Source organism: Cydia pomonella, chromosome 6, assembly GCF_033807575.1.
Source record: "Cydia pomonella isolate Wapato2018A chromosome 6, ilCydPomo1, whole genome shotgun sequence".
Taxonomy (NCBI): Eukaryota; Metazoa; Arthropoda; class Insecta; order Lepidoptera; family Tortricidae; genus Cydia; species Cydia pomonella.
Genome location: NC_084708.1, coordinates 24,076,446 through 24,098,805, shown reverse-complemented (window position 1 = coordinate 24,098,805; position 22,360 = coordinate 24,076,446). Strand labels below are relative to the sequence as shown.

General features: G+C 37.4%; 2 protein-coding genes across 4 annotated transcripts in view; one reads left to right on the top strand and one right to left on the bottom strand.

Moving 5' to 3' along the window:
* Positions 1–22,360, top strand: part of LOC133519349 (proteasome inhibitor PI31 subunit) — a 495,710-nt gene that overhangs the window by 151,815 nt on the left and 321,535 nt on the right. The gene's annotated exons all lie outside the window — the stretch shown is intronic.
* The window catches only part of LOC133519337 (protein eiger-like), a 142,412-nt gene continuing 132,205 nt past the window's right edge, over positions 12,154–22,360 (bottom strand). Inside the window, exons 6-8 of the mRNA XM_061853373.1 lie at positions 19,694–19,775; positions 17,095–17,246; positions 12,154–14,273 (exon numbers count right to left, since the gene is read on the bottom strand). Coding sequence (XP_061709357.1) covers positions 13,986–14,273; positions 17,095–17,246; positions 19,694–19,775 — 522 coding nt within the window. The 3' untranslated portion in view covers positions 12,154–13,985. The remainder of the gene's footprint in view (positions 14,274–17,094; positions 17,247–19,693; positions 19,776–22,360) is intronic.

Below are 22,360 nucleotides of genomic sequence, written 5' to 3'. Positions count from 1 at the left end.
CTTATATCAGCGATGGGCCGTAGATGTATTCTATTATGTATAATGACATTAATGACAGAAGGAACTTTGCATTGAGGGCTAACGTCAGGGGGGCGACACTTTTTTTTTTCTCTTCATTTAAGAGCTTGTCGCCGAGGTGAACATGTCGCTCCATAGAAAAAGAACAATACAATATTCTTATACAATTAACTAATTCTATTAACAATAGCCTTTCGTACAAGCTGTAGTAGCGCCATGGCGGAGTCTGACAGAGGAGCAGCCAGAACGCTATTGCAGCCCCCGACATCAAACATAGTATTATGGCTTGAAAAAGCCAGTTGTATCCTAGCGGCTTCATAAGGGGGCGACACGACACTTAGAAACGTAGTTAACATTAGTAAAGATGGCGGCGGTTTCTATTAATGGCATCCGATAACCTACTTTTGCGTAAAGTTCACTACCGATTGTGCAAACTACATCACCAGATGTCAGCTATAAAATTGGTACAATTTAAAGGCATGAATACAACATTAAGAAGGTTGCATATACCTCGTATGTCAAGACCTATCTTTATTTATAATGTTGTTACCTAGCAACTGTTGTTTACTGTCAAATAAATGTCAAAAGTAAACAGAGATATGATTGATATGAACTTATTATTTTTCTATTAATTTCAAAGTGCAGAGCAGAGAAGAGTCAAATCGGAGCAAGCATTAAACACGAGTCAAATTTAAATAGGGAAATTAGAATCCCAATAGTTCTAGTGTTACAAAACCTTTATAATTTTAACAGTGTTCAAGGCAATCCCGGGATGTTCTGATATTTTCGAAGGTAAGAAGAAAATACCATCCTCCTTAGCGCTCATGCAGCGATGAAAACAAGCGATGATATAGATAGGCGAGTTATTTATTTATCTTTATTGCACAAAAAAATACAAACGCACAAAAGGTGGCCTTAATACATTAATGCTTGGGCGATGACACAAAAGCAATTCAACACCAAGATGAACTTGGCGCTCGCGGCACCGGTTGAAAGGACATGCGCTTTGAATTGTATTCATTGCATTTTACGCTAAGTGCATTGCGGCTGCTCTTTGTGAGCTAATATCTCCGCGTCATTGGAGAATCCTGAATCCTGTCTGATAATGCTATATTAGCAAAGGTAATTAATATCTGATAGGATGCTTTGTTGCACGTTTACTCAATTCGTTTTGGAACAATATCAATGAGTTTAGCGGAACTTATGTACGAAATATCATTTGCTTAAATTACTTGAAACTTGCCATGAATATTTACGTTACATGTCTGGTACAAGTTTTCGTTTATATAAAATGTGATACAAAGAAATAGTACCTACATTATAAGACGCCGGGAAACGAAAGCTTGCAGGCGAAGTAGATACGAGTATATAGACGTTTCTCGCCGAGATTTGTATTGTACTTATCTCAAGCTTGCAATAAAAAAATTGTAGTCAATCTGTAGGCTTACACAGCTAAAACCAAATTACGAATCTACTACTATTTGATGGTTGAATGCCAAGACGTTGTGTCACAAATTGGAGTTTATAAACAGAAGAAGGTTGCTTTACAGGCCTAGGTATGTAAGGCTGTATGAAATTCCTTTACCTGCATATCATCTTGACTCATCGCACCAGATACGTAGTATTTCCGGACCTAATTTGAAGTAAGTTATGGCAACATTTCATTGCAAGTTTGAGAAGAAAAGTTTTGTATGTAAAGCGACTAAAGCGTAAGCGTTATTCTGGATATGTGTCTACAATATTATAATTTCATTTTACAAGTATACACTGCTATAGCCATGCCACAGTTAAGCACTCCTAACTAATTATTTGACACGCTGGTGATTTCATTGCATAATCATTCGCTTACTCGCGAATCTCGGGATTCAAAATCAGCACTCGAAGAAATATAGAACATTGCTCTCTATTTGCACAAATAATAATATTATTTCCTACTTAACCTTGGAACGCCAAGAACACCTAAAGTCGTCGTAACCAGTCGTGCCTACAACGCCAAGGACACATGTAGGTGTTATGGCGGACGCTGTCAAAGTAACCTTCACACTTTCAGGTAAGGTTTACATTAGCTCCCTGGCGCCCGGGAGCTTGACATTTGAGTGATATTTGTCTTTATGTAATACATATAGCGTTCAAAAGAAATATTTCATGCTATCCGTGAGCAGTTACTAAATAAATATTAACAAAGGAGATAAAAACGATCTCGCGCTCTTTATCATTCGTACCTTTTGTTGAATAATTAAATTAAAGCATATATCTAAAAAGCATAAAATATTGTAATGTAATTAAAATGTTATTAATAAATTATAATATATTTTTATTAACTCACACAAATACACATTTGTCAAAATATTGTCTTTTCTGTAACCAATAATTAACTACTGCTTAAAAGTCTCGTTTAACTGGCTCTGCAAAAAAGTCTGGCATTCATAAGTCTCACAAAAAAAGATACCCACGTATGTTCCTATTACTAACCAATCAAATCTAAACCTTATATTCAAACCATAGGGTCGATTGCTAGATTTATTTTTGTCTTTTACGAGTCTCCTGTAATCATTAGTTTCTCAATGCAACTGTGTTATTGTTAAACATTGTCATAATAAGTGCTTGTTTATTGCGTAACTTGTATTGTTTTTTTTAAGTTAGCTATTTATAAGTTGTCTTTAAGTGAAATTTCTGTAATTTCTTAGACAATAAAGATTCTTTAAACTGAATAACTGAATGAATAATTAAATATTAACAGAGACTAGTTAATATATAAGATCTACAATCTACGTATATCACCGCGTGTCCCGTTGGTCTGGAGTCACCCTTAGCATGCTGTTAGCGCCTCCGCGCACCCGTCGTAGAAATTACGTAACAAGACCGATTTCAGAAAACTTTGTATAACATTTTAGTCTCTAAATGTAGTCAAGAATACCTACCCCTTTAAGAGGCCGTTATCGATTTTAGTTGCAAAAATGTCAAATTGATAGATTTAGCGCATGAAATTGTACACCTTTTGTTAACCATTAAAAATAACAAGTACTGGTTTCTATTAGCACGTCTTGCTATCTTTCATGTTAATAAATCAATTTTTTGAAAACAGACACTTAATTAGTAATGATTTTTTTTCTGATGGACGTTTAGGTAAACGCACGTAAAGCAGTGATTTTGTCGATCTTATTTGTAAATTTCGTAAAGTTTGTACTGCTAAAATAGTAATTTTGTATTACAAATATCCTGTACTTCAACTTTAATAAACTACATTTTTGTTATTATAAATTTGAAGTAGTGTAAATGAAAGTTAAACGAAATCAATTTTCTCCAGTAATTACTTCAAAACAAGTGACAAATTCTCTGAAAATTAACTTAATTTCAACGTAATTTTAATATTTAATCAATTTACAACATTTGCTGAAACTGTTCTTATACATCATTTTGTATAATTTACTACCATAATTTTTTGATGAATTTTTAAAAACTGTCGCTTCTCGTCACCTATTACCGAGGACGCACGCTTGCGACCTCATTATTAAAAGGCAAGATGAAAAAACGTGCTAATAGAAACCAATACTTGTTATTTAGATATTACGTAACAAAAGGTGTACAATTTCAACGACTAAATCTATCAATTTTAAATTTTTGCTCTAAAATCGTTACCGGGCTCTTAAAATCTGTCGGGTTTTACCAGCCCACGGTGTATAGGTACGCACAAAACAAAGACTGTTAAAGGCTGTCATAGAAACATTGATCTCACCATTCTTTAAGACAACAATGATTGAATTTATATTAAATACCTAGAATTTATTAGGATATAACAATAGGCTAGACATGACTAAATCATAACGGCAGACTTTGGATTGAAAGGATTTTATCCTATTTATAACATTAATACAACCATACAAAGCTTTGTCGCCGCCATGTCACCTTGCTTTCAATTTCAACAATAGGGTTAATTTTACGTTCAGCATCTATACAGATTTTAATTGATTAAAATCGACCGTTTTTCACAAAGGTCAAAGCGCAATTTTTTCGTGAGTACTGAATTAATTCGTGGGAAGACAAAAGAAGTCCCATTTCATGAGTAAAATGGCGTATCTGACTACAGGGGTTAGTAAATAGAAACGACTGACAAACTTAATTGAGGGGTATAGAATCAAAGTCAGCTAAATCCATTTTGGTAAATTTTTCATGAAAGGAATAAAACTTTTATTTTTATTTTTTATTTTTGGATCGCTGTATGAAGAAAACTCCAAAAACCTTGCTAAGAATGATATCTCCAGGAACTACACACTAACTGATCAAAATTACGATTAATTTTTAATTGAATTTAATTTATTTCATTTAGCTGCTTTTGATACCAACTTTTGGATTTAGCTGACTTTGTTTCTAAGACGAATGGATATAGCTGTATTTGATCCCAATAATAAAGTGATGACATACTATGACTAGTGATGTGCGTGAAGAAGAATGTCAGGGAAGTAACAAAAACCCAAAGTAGCAAGCGTGCTCAAAAATAGTGTCTGGCAAACTGGAATCAATTCTTTTTTTACATATATATTATATTTTATAGTAAAATCTCTACTTTTTCTTGTATTCTTAGTAGGTCGCTTTCGTTGGCTTTTTTTACCTTACAACATTTTAGTATTAATGCATCTTGGTTATTTTTTAACAGTTTTGCGTAAAACGAACGATGAAAGTTTAGCAAATCGCGTACTTTTAATTTTTACGTGCGTATGTTTTACTATCATGATTACATGTAATTGGTTCAGGCAACAACTTTGCTGAGTATCTGTAAAAAAAAAAGACTAAAACTTTTATATTTACTAATTAGTAGTTTTATCACAGACTTCTTATTTATAACGGAAAGCAGCGTTTCGCGTCATACTTTTAACGAAATTATGAGCCATCATTTCATAGTAAGTACATCACTAGTCTGAAAATTACCTATCAATTTTGGATTTGTTTGCCTTCCAATTTTCTGGATTTTTCTTGCGTTTCCTCCCTTTCCCTTGCGAAGATTCCATCACAGGCACTTCCATTGTATTTTTTAATTTAACTTATCACGATTTTTTAACTTCAAATCAGCTTAATTACCATAAAAGTTTAACGAAAACAGCAGACACGCAAACGCTATACTATAGAAGTCGCCATTTTGAAGTTACCGCCATTTTTAAGAAAAAGGCCGCTGTGATTGGCTGATCACGATTTTAGCTGTTTTCGTTTCCAACCATACGGGATATAGCTGTCTTTGATACTAATACAATATTTTGAAGTATATTTTTTAGTAATTCGTTGAGCTTGATACTGAATAACTTTGGAATTGTACTTCGAATTTGATCGATGATTACAATGGCATTCATAACTTATAGTTTGATTTGATATGGATTTAGCTGACTTTGATTCTATACCCCTCAATTATAGAAGTGCGAGTAAGTAACGTCATTGTTGTAGATGGCGATAAATATTATTTTCACTACACTGGCTCTCTTTGTTTTTGTGTTTTACTCAGTAGCAAAGTTTGTTAAAACCTAGTGCAGTCAAGATTCTACTTTTTTCCTTCCAGAATCTTTCGTAGAGTATCAATATCAGTATGAGAAGTGAACTTCCCCTTTATAAATAAGAAACTACTTTACATTTTAGTTAATTGCGATTGAAAATTATAACCATGTTCATAATTTCGAAATCACGGCTGCTTAAAATGCTTTTATTATGTTGTTTATCTACTTTTCTGTCTATGACATCTGGTCTAAGTCCAATCGTACGTTTACAAGTCGATTCAGATTTGACAACATGTAACGGTTTTGATCTTATTTTGATACGACCTTAAACATCGCTCACGCTTATTGGTGCATGCGATTTGAAGTGAAAGTCGTGCGTGACTTGCGCGCCGATCACTAAGACGATCGTCAAGGTCATACTACGCAGACAGGCTCATCGAGAAGCGCTTACCATACATACTCAACGCCTTACCTGCAACTATCAGACAGGAGAAAAATAAAAATAAATTTAAAAGAGCTTTGTTCCAACATTACCTTGGTACTCTTGGTAGCATTTAACACATACCTCTCCAATTTTTGCCTCTACAATTAGACTTTATGATTATCATGTACCTAATCTAGTATAGCCCCACGGATCCCACAGTCAAACTGTGCAAACAGTTTTGTGGGAAGTTGTATTTAATATTAAGACAGTATCCACTGTATTTTACTGAAATAATAATAAAATAATAAACAACAAGTTGCTAAATCAGATCTAATTGGCTCCAGACCAAAGGGGCACGCGGTGTTGTACGATGATTGTAGATCTTTTATATTAACTAGTCTCTGTATGAATTTAATTATTCATTCAATTATTCAACAAAAGGCCACGAATGATAAAGAGCAGAAAATCGTTTCTATCTCCTTTGTTAAAAAATATTTTAAACACAGTGTTTTTTTAAAGTCCTTTAATTTCAAGGGTCCATTCCTGAGCTTAAATTAAGTAACTTTCTCAAACCGGTATTCTAATTAACTCCATATTGGAGATAATCGATGTTTTTTTTTTATATGAAAAGGCCCCTACGAGCGTGTACACTTGCCTTGAGGCTTGTTTGCATATTGATTAGTGTTTAGTATGAGTTTATACTTTGGTTACTAAACTATTTACACGATATTCGAAATTTCATGAATATGTCATGGTTTTCAATTGTTTGGTTACGGAAGGTGGAGATAAGGAACGAAATCTCCATATACCAAAAAGTGTCATCAAAAAACTTTAAATAGGTGGCGCTACAATACCTAGAGTACTTAAACAAAAAAATCAAATCATAGACACCGCAATTCACTCCGTCAATAACGCCTAGGTTCTTAGCTACTCTAGCGCTACTCTGGAGAGATTTGGAACTATTATTTATAGCTGACAGCTGGACACTTTTGCAACAGTTCTACTATAAGAGATGCCACTCCTCTTAATTCCACACTCCATATGTTTGGTGTTTGGTCCACAAGTCTATGTAGAATGACGCTTACGCTTTACAAACAAAAACTTATTTTCTTTTTATCACAATTTTTAGCAACGATAACTATTCAAAAAAAAATAACCCCTACGCTATATGCCAAAAAAATCCATTTCATGCCAAAAATAATACATCGTTTTGGAAAAGAGCTGATGATCTACAAACTGCTGGATGAATTTCTGTCAAACATGGCCAAGAGCCACCTCTAGAAAACTCTCCTTCACCTTATAAAAACGCACAGAAATCGGTCCAATTTCCGCACTTTGAAACTCCTAAAAGACTTTATAAACGTTACCTCACCAATATTCAACAACTCAACAACATTCTGGAGGTCATCGCAGAGAGGCTTGAGAATCCTATACTGGCGCATTGGATTCGCCAAGTTAAAAGACGACCGATCTGGCCTAGTGGGTAGTGACCCTGCCTATGAGTCTGATGGTCCCGCGGGTTCTACAAATCCTGGTAAGGGCATTTATTCGTGTGATGAGCATGGATGTTTGTTCCTGAGTCATGGGTGTTTTCTATGTATTTAAGTATGTATAAATATTATATATATCGTTGTCTAAGTACCTTAAACACAAGCCTTATTGAGCTTAATGTGGGATTTAGTCAATTTGTGTAATAATGTCCTATAATATTAATTTATTTATTATTTAAAAGAAAGTTATAGAAAATAGTTTAGGTATATAGATGTAATATTATATTATGTACAAAATTAACATTCGTTCCTAACGGCGCGATTCGAAGAATGAGATACGATAACGATAAGTTCTGGTTTAACTAAGTTCTCATATATTTGTTGTTGTTTGTATGTCGTACAATTGACAGAAGCAGCTCGATTCGGGCAACCAATCTCACTTTGACGTTAGAAATATCGTAGATAGATCTTATTGGGATCACAGCGGAATCGAAATAAACATCAATTTTGACATGTCGTTTAGTTATTGATCTTTCCAAGATCTTAAATGTGTCTTAATCATTCTTCAAATCGGGCCGTAAGTTATACTAACAAATACTCGTAAATAGTCTACATATATAAATATTTTTAATTCAATTCAATATTTATTACTAGATACTTACCATTTAAACATGTCATACCATTTAAACCAGTCGGGCGGCACACGTGCGATAGCTGGACCGACATTTAGATTTCAAAAGGCTGATATTGATTTGATATTTGTATGATGTTACCCTCAACGTATCCCCGTCAGTCTAATTTTAAAGTGCGGGCACTATACATAGAAAGTTAACACAGTTGTTACGGCATTCACATTGGCTCACTTGGGACTCTTACCCCCTTTTGTTTGTGCCTTTCCGACTTATTGGTATGATGGAAAGGGACAAATGATGATTGGCGGCATCGTAACTTCAGTACACGTTTATGAATAAGGGGGTTAGAGTCTACTTATTACGAAAGCTACGAGTATATGTACCTGTGCTTTCTACCCAGAGCAGAAACTCTCCTGCGCCTCTCTGGGATTAGTCAGGCTTCCTCGAGAGGTTTTCCTTCACCGAAAACTGTTAATGATTAAATGATGCCTGCGTTCGAACCCTCCCCGGTATAATCCTTTAGCGATCCAGATTTAAAAACCAGCCAAGTACGAGTCGGACTCGCGAACGAGGGGTTCCGTACCATTACGCAAAAAACGGCAAAAAAATCACGTTTGGTGTGTAAAAATCGTATTTGTTGTTATAGCGGCAACAGAAATACATCATCTGTGAAAATTTCAACTGATATGGTTAATCATCACGGTTCATGAGATACACCCTGGTGACAGACTGAGAGACGGATAGTCCACTGAGACACGGACAGTCCCTATTTCTTAGACTCCAGTCTAAGTAATAGGGTCCCGTTTTTACCCTCTTTTAAAGTCGTAAAAAATTTTCATAAGAAAAAAATACAAAATGATGGTATGACATTTCGCAATTTTGGAAATACGAAAAACGGTATGATACAGAGGTTGGTCATTTTAGCCGTATAAGTAATATCGTGTGCCCTAAAGCGTTAAGAGTAACAGTACGTGAACAGTACCTAGAGATGGAAATATCAAATATCTATCAGATTTTACAATGTTGAAGCCGCTTATGTGCTCATTCAACTGAAATGAGGCGGATAATGTCAGGCGGCTGTAACTGGCGGACTCAACTATTACTGGGACAATACAAGAGCGAAGAGCGAAATCCCATCATTACACTTCTTGAGACTGTTGGGGTAGAAAGTATAAGCATATGTATGTCTAAGCTGTATTTATATCCCAAATACTAACTAAGACAGGTCAATTGGCCAATTACCTGCCCAATCATAATGTTTTTGTACTAGTTAGGTACTAAAACCACTAGGGAAATAGCCACCTCAATGATTCATCATGCATACTTCGCATCCATCCTAAGATACGGAGTGATTATGTGGGGTAACTCTTCGCGCTTGTTTACCAATTTCGACACTCGTTTGGAACAACTTACTTTCTTCAACTTGTACCTATCACAAATAACGATTATGAAACGTGTTTCCATGACAACATAGTAATATTATTAGTCTAATATCATTCGAGAAATGGACCCTTGGATAGAATATTAGAAGTGTAAGAAGTGTGTGAAGTGTAGTGTAAGGGATATATATATATATATATGATTGAATTAAGTACATTATAAATAAGTAATTTCAATTAATTTGCTAGCTATATTCTACTGAAATTGTCAAGATGCAGCTTAATTTGCCTCACCTTACCCCAGCAAGCAAGGGCGTAGCCAGTCTGTGAATCAGGAGGCGGCATGTTGATATCGCCGGAGGCCTAGGGGGGGGTAGACGCCGCAGAGGGCATACAATGTATTGTATGTAAAATTTGGGCTCTGGGGGAGGGGGGGACAGCTGCCCCCTGCCTTGACCTGCCTACGCTCATTCCAGCAAGCTACGCGAATGCCTGCCGGCGTCGCCGCAGCACCATCGCAGCACCATCGCAGCGCCTGCTCCGGGCCTTCCTCTTAATACTTGCGCCATACATAGACTTCACATGCTCTGGTTCGTAAATATGACATATGTAGGCAGACATGGCTATAGGTACGTGTCGGAGCAGCAAAATACCTTATTACTGAACTTTCTGGCAAAAATATTTCTCCCTCGTTTAGGTTTTGTAAAAAGCTCGGCATTGTTATTCAATGATATTAAAATATTCTTTTCTCTCTGTATTCTTTTGATGTTTCTTATAAAATTTTATGTTAAATATTTTTACGGGCTTTTTAGCCTTGTAAGTCGGCCGATTGAAGCTTTTTTAAGGGCTGCGTAAACAATCAATCATGTACAAGTTAAGTACTTAGGATTGACTACTGATGTGCCAAGCCCAGATGCGAACGAAACGGTAATATCTCTCTGTCACTTTTCCATATTAGTACGACAGAGACATTAGCGTTTCGTTCGCTACGGAGCGTAAACGATTGGCATCTTGGCTAGGCACCCTGATGTGCCATGGAAAAGTTTCCAAAACTTCGAAATTTCCACATAGAAAAATTTGGATATCGAAATTCTCCATTTCTAAGTTTCCTTTGTTTTCTGTGTAATTTCCTAGAGTTATTTCAACATTTGGAAACTTTATGTGACTTGAGAATAGGGTTGTTTCAAATTTTTTGAAACGCTTGTATTACGTTCTATATTAACTAAAAGTTGCCCTAACATTCAACTTTTATACTAAAAACGGCTTTAAATATGTTAAATTAACAAAATATATTTTGACGGATGCTTTCGCGCCCAAAACGCTCTTTGAAAATTGTGTGACGTCACTTACGTACTAGTTTACGGTTTGACACATAACTACATACACACGTAGAAGATACGAGCTGTCAACTGACATTTGTCATTTGTTGTTTATCGCCTAACTGATTTAACAAGATTCTGATGACGTTTCGTGTTTGGTCACGTGACGTGTGCCAAAAGATATTTTAAATTCAATATTTACAAAAATATTGTCATTACAGGTCCCCTAAAAGTAGTTTAACATGTTCTTATAATCCAAAAGAATTTATTGGGATACAATTCTGCCCTAAGATTTGTAGATGGAAACGACTCTATTGATGTTCACGATCGCAATCGATCGTTTACAGCCTAGCTTCGTATCTCAATATAATATTTGGTTCAAATATAAACTTAATACATAAGGCTAATTCGGTATTCCATCTATAGCATTTCAAGTAGTCTTGTCAAGGCTTAGCACAGAAGCGCCGCGACAGTATCCCAATCCCTCTCCAATTGATTCAATTGGAAAAAGACGGGTAGTCTGTCTCGCGTGAGATACCGTCGCGCCGCTCAGCTGTGCCTAATTCACGTAGTCTTCTACGTCGCAGGTTGTCCAGCATGCTTGATGCTTAATTGGCTGCGCACCAATTTATAAAATCATAATGGCCTCTACTAATATCGCTGATAATCGCATGCAATTTGCGGCATTTGATTGATGGATTGATTCATTGCTCCTACTTGGCCAACAATTGTTGACCGTTCGTGGAGATCTTCCTGTTAACTCGGGCATTTTGCTTTCGTGTGTCCAAATGTTCTCCTCTACAGGTCGCAATAATTAACAGACTCGTGAAGTTTTGTGACCAGATTCAATGATAGTTTTTTTTGTGGACCAGTCTTTGGATTTTTTTCAAAATGCGGAAATTGGCGTAAAAGACTTAAGCGCCTATGCCTTCGAGCAACACCGGCTTCCGACACGTCGGAAGGGAGGAGCCTAACCGATATCTTACCGAACAAATCATTCTGCCATTTTTTGCGGGGGGGAAACGTGCACACAGTCGCACTTCTCACTCACTACATACAAAATCCAATCTGTAATGACGACTCAAATACATAGAAAATGACACACGTCAAAGACAAATCTTGCACACCTCGATCTCTTTTTGTGTACGGACGAGTCACAACATGCACCGCCATAGGTACTTACAGGTACGAGTATCTAGCAGAGGGGAAATAGTATGAATGCCGTCTCCCTTCCCGGTGTTGCTCGAAGGTCTATACTTAGCGCTTAAATAAAACCATTGTAAGTACACTGTAATAACGATTCAACGAACTAAGTAATTATTACTTTTACATTTTCTAAGCGAAATGCGAGGTCTAGAGCTCACAGAGGCAATTGTTAAGTATTATCGGGTGGAAGCAAATAAAGAACGAATACACGTAAATGTTTTTATTCTTTCAATTTAAAAACATCAATAACGTCATTATCAGTATTATCACCTTATAACTAAATATACCGAAAACATAAACTTAGCTACGTTCGTATTATAATAAAATAAATTACGAATAAGTATATTAAAAGTTAGTACTTATAATATCAATGGCATTACAGATCTTTTGATTTCACATTTGATTAATTACATTTAGATATACAAAAAACATAATCTAGGGCAAGGCAATAAGTTGGTTGATGAAAGATACGAAATAAATATATACGTATCAAAAACTAAGTGAAAACAATACCACTTACTTAGTACATTTTTATTCTGTAAAAAAAACATCACTGTTAAAACATACAGGCTAATTCGAGTTTTAATTATTAAATCTCATTCCAATATGATATTGATATGATACTGATCTGTCAGTGTCATAAGTCACGTTTTTGGTTGAAGGTTCACATAATGCGCAATTCAGCAGTTCCTCTAAAGGAGATTGGAACCGTCTCATATTGGAATGATGTCAGATCCATGTTAGATATTTGTACCTAGGCCGGTGCCTTTTGCACAACACTGAACAAACGGATTTTAAATTCAGAATCTGAATATCTACCAGCCCGATTAGAGTAAAGCTTCTACGACGTCACATCGGTACGATACCGATCTGTCAGTGTCAAACAAAAAACGTCACTTCATCATTGGTTCTATGGAGTGTGGAATTAAAAGGAATGAAATCTCTTATGGTAGAACTGTTGCAAAAGTGTCCAGCTGTCAGCTATAAATAATAGTTCCAAATCTCGCCAGAGTAGTGCTGTAGCTAAGAACCTCTAGGCGTTATTGACGGAGTGAAGTGCGCTGTCTATGATGTGTTTTTTTCAGGTATTCTAGATATTGTAGCGCCACCTATTTAAGGTTTTTTGATGATACTTTTTAGTACATGGAGATTCCATTCCTTACCTCCACCTTCCATAATTGGTTCATCAGTGGTTTTTTCATTGGTCATCATTATTAGAGGCCATACCGCGAAATACGAAAATCTAAGTAACGATTTTCATTTTTTGCAGTAGGCCCTTCCATAGAATCTATTATCTATGGCATAGACAATAATCAGAGCCCATAAACAATTGGATTTAGATTCAAAATCCGTGTGTGACGGTCTTAAAACGGACATACTAAAAATAACAATGGCACTTGTTTGACTATATATAAATCTTTATCACTATAGTAAAACATCCGGGCCGGCGGGTTAAGTTAGCATAGCTAACATGCAAAATATAGTTAATACTAACTAAACATAGAAAGCCATTGGCAGAAAATATTAATTTTGTCTAATTACCGTACCACATGAAACGTATCTTGTACACTAAATCCTGCAAACAATATCACAAGATTTAAAGCCTGTACTCACGTTACAACAAATCGCATGCGAGTTTTTATACATTTCGGCTTTTGATTGATCAATTAAATTTGTTGAACCTACTTAGCAATGTACCTATCTAAAGCTGCATGCGAATTGTTTCAAGATGATTAATAGCCTTTTTACAACTCTACAGATAAGTTTAAGTCAGATATTTTCGCACGCTTCGATGTGAAGATACCAGGCTCTGACCACGCTGTACTTTGCAGTTATTCTTATGCATAATGCGTATATAACCCAATAAGTTCCATACTTGACGTACCTAGCAATTGGCACGAAAACTTAGCGTGGTCGGACTTCATTACAAGTAGAGGTACAGTGTATAAGTGGTAATAATCAGACAATAGACATAACCAAATATTTTCCGCGTACAGACAAAAAATAACGGCCCTAATATAGACACAGCTAAAAAACTTATAACTCTTCATTCGGATCATTGGCATCAGCCAGTTTAATAAGACCGATGAAACTCTTTTCCGGCTCCATCAGAGAGTGTCTATCCCCTCCGGTATTCCGGACGGCGAGTCTATCACCCGCTTTTAAGAATAAAGCGGCTGCAGAGAAGCAGGAATTCGGTTTCTCCAGGGGTTCGCTGGAGTGAGACGACTGTGCGCATTGGAGAAGTGTCTCCCTCCCTTCTATCTCAGCGTTGGTGCGGTGGAGCACCCAGGAGATTATGTCGTGGGTATCCAGGTAGTAGATCTGGGGAAATTGGAGTCAGTGTTATATTCGTGGATATCTCTGTCATACGGAATTAGATATAAGGAATAGTGGTTCTTTATGGTGCATGTTTTAGGATGTCATTCAATAAGTAACATTTCTCAATAGAGTTTGCGGGTCGAATTATTTTACAGAAGGCGTCAGTATAGGTTTTCCTGTCAATCCCTAGAATAGTTTCCATCTACAAATTTTAGGGCAGAATTGTATCCCAATAAATTCTTTCGGATTATAAGAACATGTTAAACTACTTTTAGGGGACCTGTAATGACCATATTTTTGTAAATATTGAATTTAAAATATCTTTTGGCACACGTCACGTGACCAAACTCGAAACGTCATTGAAGATTCTGATGACGCCACAACTCTCGGATTGACACTGTTGACAGGTAGGCGATAAACAACAAATGACAAATGTCAGTTGACAGTTCGTATCTTCTACGTGTGTATGTAGTTATGTGTCAAACCGTAAATTGTGACGTCACACAATTTTCAAAGAGCGTTTTGGGCGCGAAAGCATCTGTCATAATATATTTTGTTAATTTAACATATTTAAAGCCGTTTTTAGTAGAAAAGTTGAATTTTAGGGCCACTTTTAGTTAATATAGAACGTAATATAAGAGTTTCAAAAAATTGGAAACAACCCTATTGTGTCTAATTCTTGTTTTTTTTGGATTTGGTCTGGATGGCCAAATATCCTAGAAAAAATCTAGAGACAGGTAAAATTATGCTGACGCCATCTATGTAAACCTTTGAACGTTTTCAATCCCATTATATACGCTCTAAACCTAGTTCAAAACAAAATACAGAAGAAGACAATATTTCCACTCAATTTCTCCACCAGTCATTTTGGTGACTATCACAAAATTCAAATTGTAATTGACAATAAAGAAAGGTTCCGTATAAAACACCTGCAGAGTCAGAGGTCAACAACGCTCTATGTCAGGTGTCACTAATGTCACATTGTCCACAATTTGCTTTTGTATTCGTTCATACCTACGTTGTATCGAAATTAAAGTTCTTTTGTTTGCTGCATAGCTTCATAGAAAAGGCTTAGAACCTCTGGGGTCTAGCTAAGATGACAATTGTACATCGACTAATGCATAACGAAAATATATTTACAGTACATATGGTGCTACTTTACCGCACTAGTGCGCAAATTAGCATATTACGTTACTGTGTCAAACATTTAAAGGGCCATATGTACTGTAAAACGTTGTACGATACATGTGCAAATAGGTAATTCGCAACTCGTGTCGATTTAAAACACTCCCTTCGGTCGTGTTTTAATTTATCGCCACTCGTTTCGAATTTCCTATTTTTCGCACTTGTATCGTAATGTACTATTATGTATCGGCGTGACAGATGCTACGTAAACTATTATTCTGCAAGCATCTTCCGTCAGAAGAATTTGAATAATGTTCTCCATCTTGCATAAGCATGTAGTAACGTAAAGCATCCGCAAGCATCTTCTGTTAGAAGAATTTGAATAATGTTCTCCATCTTGCTTATGCATGTAATATGTATTCGTTTATATTCTGTATATCATATAATATAAGTAATAGTTTTTAATCATAGTTTTGTAGACTTATTTTATTATGTGTATATTTATATATAATATTTGACTTTTCGGTTCGGAATAATTTATGGATTTCTTCTGCACAAACATATATGTCTCAGTTAGACCCAATGGTTGACTGGTAGAAAATGCCTTTTGGCATTAAGTCTATTTGTAATTTTTTCTTTGTATGTGCAATGAAGTTTAAATAAATAAAGCCACGTGACTATTTCCATACATTATATTTAATTTTCGTTAATCTTTTCCTATCAATGATTGTCATCTTGGCTAGGCTCCCTGGTTCTGTAATTTTCCAGAGTCTAATATTATCTTACCTGGAACAAAGTATAGTTTTGTAATCCGATATAGATACCTCAGGGGACGGAAGTTGAGACCATTATAAATTAGTTTTGTTATAGGCTCCGTGAAGTTTGTTCATATTGCCCTTACTGTCTAAAGTTAGTACCTTTAGGGATTTGGATTGTTTTGCCACGTGCCAGAAATTTCAGATGTTTTTTTTTTAAATAACAAACGCAAAATTTAATTCTCAACGCAATTATTGATGCTGACTACGCCTACCCTGCCCATACACAAGTACCCTGTACATAGACAAGGTACACGGCCCTGTCAGGGGCAGGGCACAAGTTGTGAGGGGCATCGTGGCCTACGTTACACGTGGTTGTGTCTCACCTAAATATAGACAAGGTACACGCCCGTGTCTCTCTCATGCATGTGTCCCTTGTTGGCAGGTGCGGGGACGACGTGGTCCAGGGGCGGGGCACACGTTGTGGGAGGCGTCCTGGGCCACGCTCACACGTGGTTGTCTCACCTGAACATAGACGAGGTACACGCCCGTGTCTCTCACGTGCACGTGTTCCTTGTTGGCAGGTGCGGGGACGACGTGGTCCACGGGTGGGGTACACGTTGTGGGAGGCGTCCTGGGCAACGCTCACACGTGGTTGTCTCACCTGAACATAGACGAGGTACACGCCCGTGTTTCTCACGTGCACGTGTACCTTGTTGGCAGGTGCGGGAACGATGTGATCCAGGGGCGGGGTACACGTTATGCGAGGCCTCGTGGACTACGCTCACACGTGGTTATGTTTCATGTGAGCATTGAAGAGTTACACGCCCGCGTCTGTCACGTGCACGTGTCCTTTGTTGGCAGGTGCGGAGAGGACGTGGTCCAGGGGCGGGGTACACGTTGTGGGAGGCGTCGTGGGCTACGCTCACACGTGGTTGTCTCACCTGAACATAAACGAGGTACACGCCGGTGTCTCTCACGTGCACGTGTCCCTTGTTGGTGAGCGTGGGGCGCGGGTGCGGGGACGACATGGTCCAGGGGGCGGGGTACCACACGTTGTGGGGGGCGTCGTGGGCCACGCGGATTAGGCCGTTGCCTGTAATCAAATATACATATTTAGACGCTTATGTAAAATACTCGTATTTAAGAAAGTTCCATTTCCATTATTTTTCTGTCACAATTTGTCTGATTGAGACAAGACCTATTATATATATATATCTATGCATTATATTATTTATAAATATTAAATATTATAGGACATTATATTACACAAATTGACTAAGTCCCACAGTAAGCTCAATAAGGCTTGTGTTGAGGGTACTTAGACAACGATATATATAATATATAAATATTTATAAATACTTAAATACATAGAAAACACCCATGACTCAGGAACAAATATCCATGCTCGTCACACGAAATGCCCTTACCAGGATTTGAACCCGGGACCATCAGCTTCGTAGGCAGGGTCACTACCCTCTAGGCCAAACCGGTCGTCCAGAAATTATTTATATCTATGTATCTCAATTCTCGAGCAGACAAATATGATATAAGTCGCGCTTGATTTTGATGTGTTTATATTGCCTTGAGGTCGCTTATAGTTTAACATTTGATTTTAATACGAACTTTACGAATGTCTTGTTAATTGGCGCGTGACTCACGCACACCTTGCACTACATTTTCTGCTACCTAAAGGTTATCTGGAAGAGATTGCTGTTTAGCGATATGACCGCCTGTTGTTACCTGGTTCTATTTTCCTTTAAAATTTATTTGTAGTTTTACATGTATGAAAAAAGTAAGATTGTTGGTGCAATAAAGAATATTTACTTACTTGCTTACAATTCGCATGTGGCAATCAGCGTGAGTGATTTTCAAGGTTGTGTCAAAATATGATCAAAATTTTAACAAGTTGATAACGTTTAGTAATTTAATAAATAAAAAATCCTTGCCGTGTTTTTTTTTCTGAGTTACTAAACAAGTCTAATGTACTTCTAATTACTAGGTACGTGAATTGACCTTTTGAACGACAATGCCAGCAAAAAGATTTGCATTTATTTCTCCCCCCTACAGTGCCACAACCTCCCACTCTTTACGCTAATGGTTGTTTTGCAACAACTAACGACTTGCTTGTTTGTGAGCTACATATTTCTAGAAAAATCTCAGTACATTCCAATTAACTGCAGAATAAGATAAATTAAGTACTTGTTGCTTGTTTTTCTTTACAACTGGATCTAATTATTTTACTTAACTTACCTTAGGTTGTGAATAATATCGCAATAAAGTGAACTGGGGCTTGAAAATTTCAACTACATAGTCTCATGGTTCTCATTCTTTTATAGATACTTACCTACTAATATAGACTAAGACATTATAACATGTTTTTATGGGTCCCAGACCTGATATAAACTTATATTTAATAAAATTTAATACGGGATTCTGTGGGCGGATTTTTAGGGTTCCGTAGTCAACTAGGAACCCTTATAGTTTCGCCATGTCCGTCTGTCTGTCTGTCTGTCCGAGGCTTTGCTCCGTGGTCGTTAGTGCTAGAAAGCTGAAATTTGGCATGGATATATAAATCAATACAGCCGACAAAGTCGTACAATAAAATATATATATATTTTTTAGGGTACCTCCCCTACACGTAAAGTGGGTTTAATTTTTTTTTTACTTTAATTAACCCTACAGTGTGGGATATCGTTGGAAAGGTCTTTCAAAACTAATAGGGGTCTTCAACAAACATTTTTTGATAAAGTGAATATATTCGGAGATAATCGCTCCGAAAGAAAAAAAAATGTGTCCCCCCCTCTAACTTTTGAACCAGAGGTCAAAAAAATATGAAAAAAATCGTGGAAGTAGAGCTTAACAAAGACATTAAATAAAAACTATAGCGGACATGATCAGTTTAGCAGTTTTTGAGTTATCGCAAAAACTTTCCCCTTTATAGTAAAAAGACGTACCTACATCCACAGTTCATCCCTTGGTTAACAATCTACTATACTTTAAGCTCCAGTTTAGCTTATTGTGATGGAAGAATAACTACGGAACCCTACTCTGAGCATGGCCCGACATGCTCTTGGCCGGTTTTATTGAAGAAATGATCGTCCAGGAAATGTGAGGATTTTTCGAGTGACTGACTTTAATAGTCAGGGTATTTCATGTTACAAGCTTTTATGTAATTTGCAATGTACCTATGTATGTACGGGTCAAATCTTGCAAGACAGATTTGACCCACTTCCCGGTTTCGGAAGAAGCTAAAAATTTTGTAAGTCGGATGGAAATGCAATATTATGTACCATCGAGCTGATCTGATGATGGATATAGAAAGTGGCCATAGGAACTCTGTGATAAAACAACGCAACGGTGTTTGGGGTTTTTAGAATTGTCTCGATGAATTTTAGTTGCGGAAAAAAAGTACAGGTAGCGATAAAAACTTGTACCAAAAATGAAATTATTGCCGAAAACTTATTTTAGATAGAACCCCACATGTAATGACTACAAAAGCGGGTCCCTCATTTATCGGAGTTCGTATGCAGTTGACTGTACCTTTGTAATGCTCGTGCACCTCCGGGTTGAGATGGCTGGTGTTGCCGTGGAAGTGCGCCGCCACGAACGGCCGCCGGCCCTCCTGCAAACGATGACTGATATTTAATACTCATTGCTTTTTTGAAGAAAGGCCAGGTCAAGAGCACCCTAAACCGACGAGCGTGTATGAGGAATGTCATGAAAGTGATGGAAGCGAAAGAAGTAGGTCAGGATCGTAGCAAGTGAAAATCCGTGGTCTCTGCCTACCCCTTCGGGAAATAGGCGTGATTATATGTATGTATGTATGCTTTTATTATTACTAAGATTTTCGGAGCTGTGATGGAGGATGAGGGATGGCACACGGTATAACCACGAGCTATACCAAATGTACAATGAGCCTAACGTCATTAACGTAGCGCAGGGCACGTGTTACGGATGGACGAGGCCAGAGTACCCAAACGCTTTCTAGAAGGCCGACCGGAGAACCGCAGAGCTAAAGGCAGGCCCAAGCTCAGATGGTTGGACGGCGTACACCACGATATCAGGACCTTAGGAGTGACAAGTTGGAGAAGGAAAGCCACGAATAGATCGAATTGGAGAGATTTGCTTGACCAGGCTAAGGCACCCGCGGCTGTATTGCCTCAGATGATGATGATGATTGCTTTTATTAATCTTTGTGAGGTTTGCTAGCCTCATTCAATACAATATACAATACAAAATGTATTTCGTTACCAGGTTTACATAAAATAAAGGATAAAAGACGAGTCGGCTTCACTTACAAATATTACAATTTCATTGTTAAGTAAATGAAAGTGTTCTAACAATTGTTGACATCATAGTTTGAGAGCACTTCTTATTAAGCTTGTCTGGAAGAGATCGCTCTTTAGCGATAAGACCGCCTGTTGTCTGCCTCTACATTTAATCAATTGTTTATTTTCTTGTATATTTTTACTGAGGTGTGCCAATAAAGTGTATTCTATCTATCTATCTATCTATCTATGTTTGCTATCATGCTACATATGTATACATAAATAACATATGTAATCCTCTTAAGCGCCAGCCCGCGTAGCCAACATGCCAATCGTTAACGCTCCGTAGCGTAGAGAACTAAATGCAACTGTCACTTTCGCACTAATATGGAAGAGGGATAGAAAGAGATGACTACGCTACGCTACGGAGAGAACGAAATGCAACCTTCACTGTCGCACTAATATGGAAGAGGGATAGAAAGAGATGACTACGCTATGCTACGGAGCGAACGAAATGCAACCTTCACTGTCGCACTAATATGGAAGAGGGATAGAAAGAGATGACTACGCTACGCTACGGAGAGAACGAAATGCAACCTTCACTGTCGCACTAATATGGAAGAGGGATAGAAAGAGATGACTACGGTACGCTACGGAGAGAACGAAATGCAACCTTCACTGTCGCACTAATATGGAAGAGGGATAGAAAGAGATGACTACGGTACGCTACGGAGAGAACGTAATGCAACCTTCACTGTCGCACTAATATGGAAGATGGATAAAAAGAGATGACTACTGTACGCTACGGAGGGAACGAAATGCAACCTTCACTGTCGCACTAATATGGAAGAGTGATAGAAAGAGATGACTACGCTACGCTACGGAGCGAACGAAATGCAACCTTCACTGTCGCACTAATATGGAAGAGTGATAGAAAGAGATGACTACGCTACGCTACGGAGAGAACGAAATGCAACCTTCACTGTCGCACTAATATGGAAGAGGGATAGAAAGAGATGACTACGCTACGCTACGGAGAGAACGAAATGCAACTGTCACTATCGCACTAATATGGAAGCGTGATAGAAAGAGATGACTACGCTACGCTACGGAAAGAACGAAATGCAACCTTTGTAATGTTTTGTAAACAATGTATAAGTAATGTAATGATAGATCTTCATTTTTTTGATCTTTTGATGCTTCAAGTTAATTTAACGTTCTACTTAGCATTAACCCGAGCGAAATAAATTGTATTAAGGTTAGACACTCATGCGATGAAGAATAAACCTTATAACGTTCAAATAAGGTTTATAATCAGTTGTGTGCCCTTTTCGGTAAAAAACACTAATCTAAGAATTTGGAGCGAGCAAGGTCAACAGTGACAACTCGTTATTAAAAACATACAGGGTGTTTATTTAGTCACCTGCAATAATTTACGGGGTGAACATATCTATTCAGCCCGTAAATTACCTTGATTGACCTATAGGTCACCCATAGGTGACCTATAGGTCATAATGAGCAACTTTTACTGTGGGACCAATCCCGAATTCGCGAAAAAAATAGGACTCCAGAGGAGTTACATGCGCGTTGCCGACCCTGACCCTCGTTGAGCTCAAACCTCGTTGAGTTGAGGGTTAAGTAGCAAACTCTAATTTTGTTCAATAAAAATTAATATCAACTCAAACAAAAGTCCATTTTCCAGAACTAAAGAATAAATGACAATGGAAAATAAATTATTATATACAAAACCCTGATACTGCCGTGTCACCTGCAATAGACTGACGTCAGTAGGCTGTCAACGTGTTCATTAGTAGTACTGTCGTCACTACGAGCGACTGGACTATTTTTAGACCTCTAAAGTTTTCTCATTTTCTTGGCTTCAGTGAGCGCAACCACGCCTGAGACTTGGGAGCTAAGTGAAATTACAAAACTCAATCGT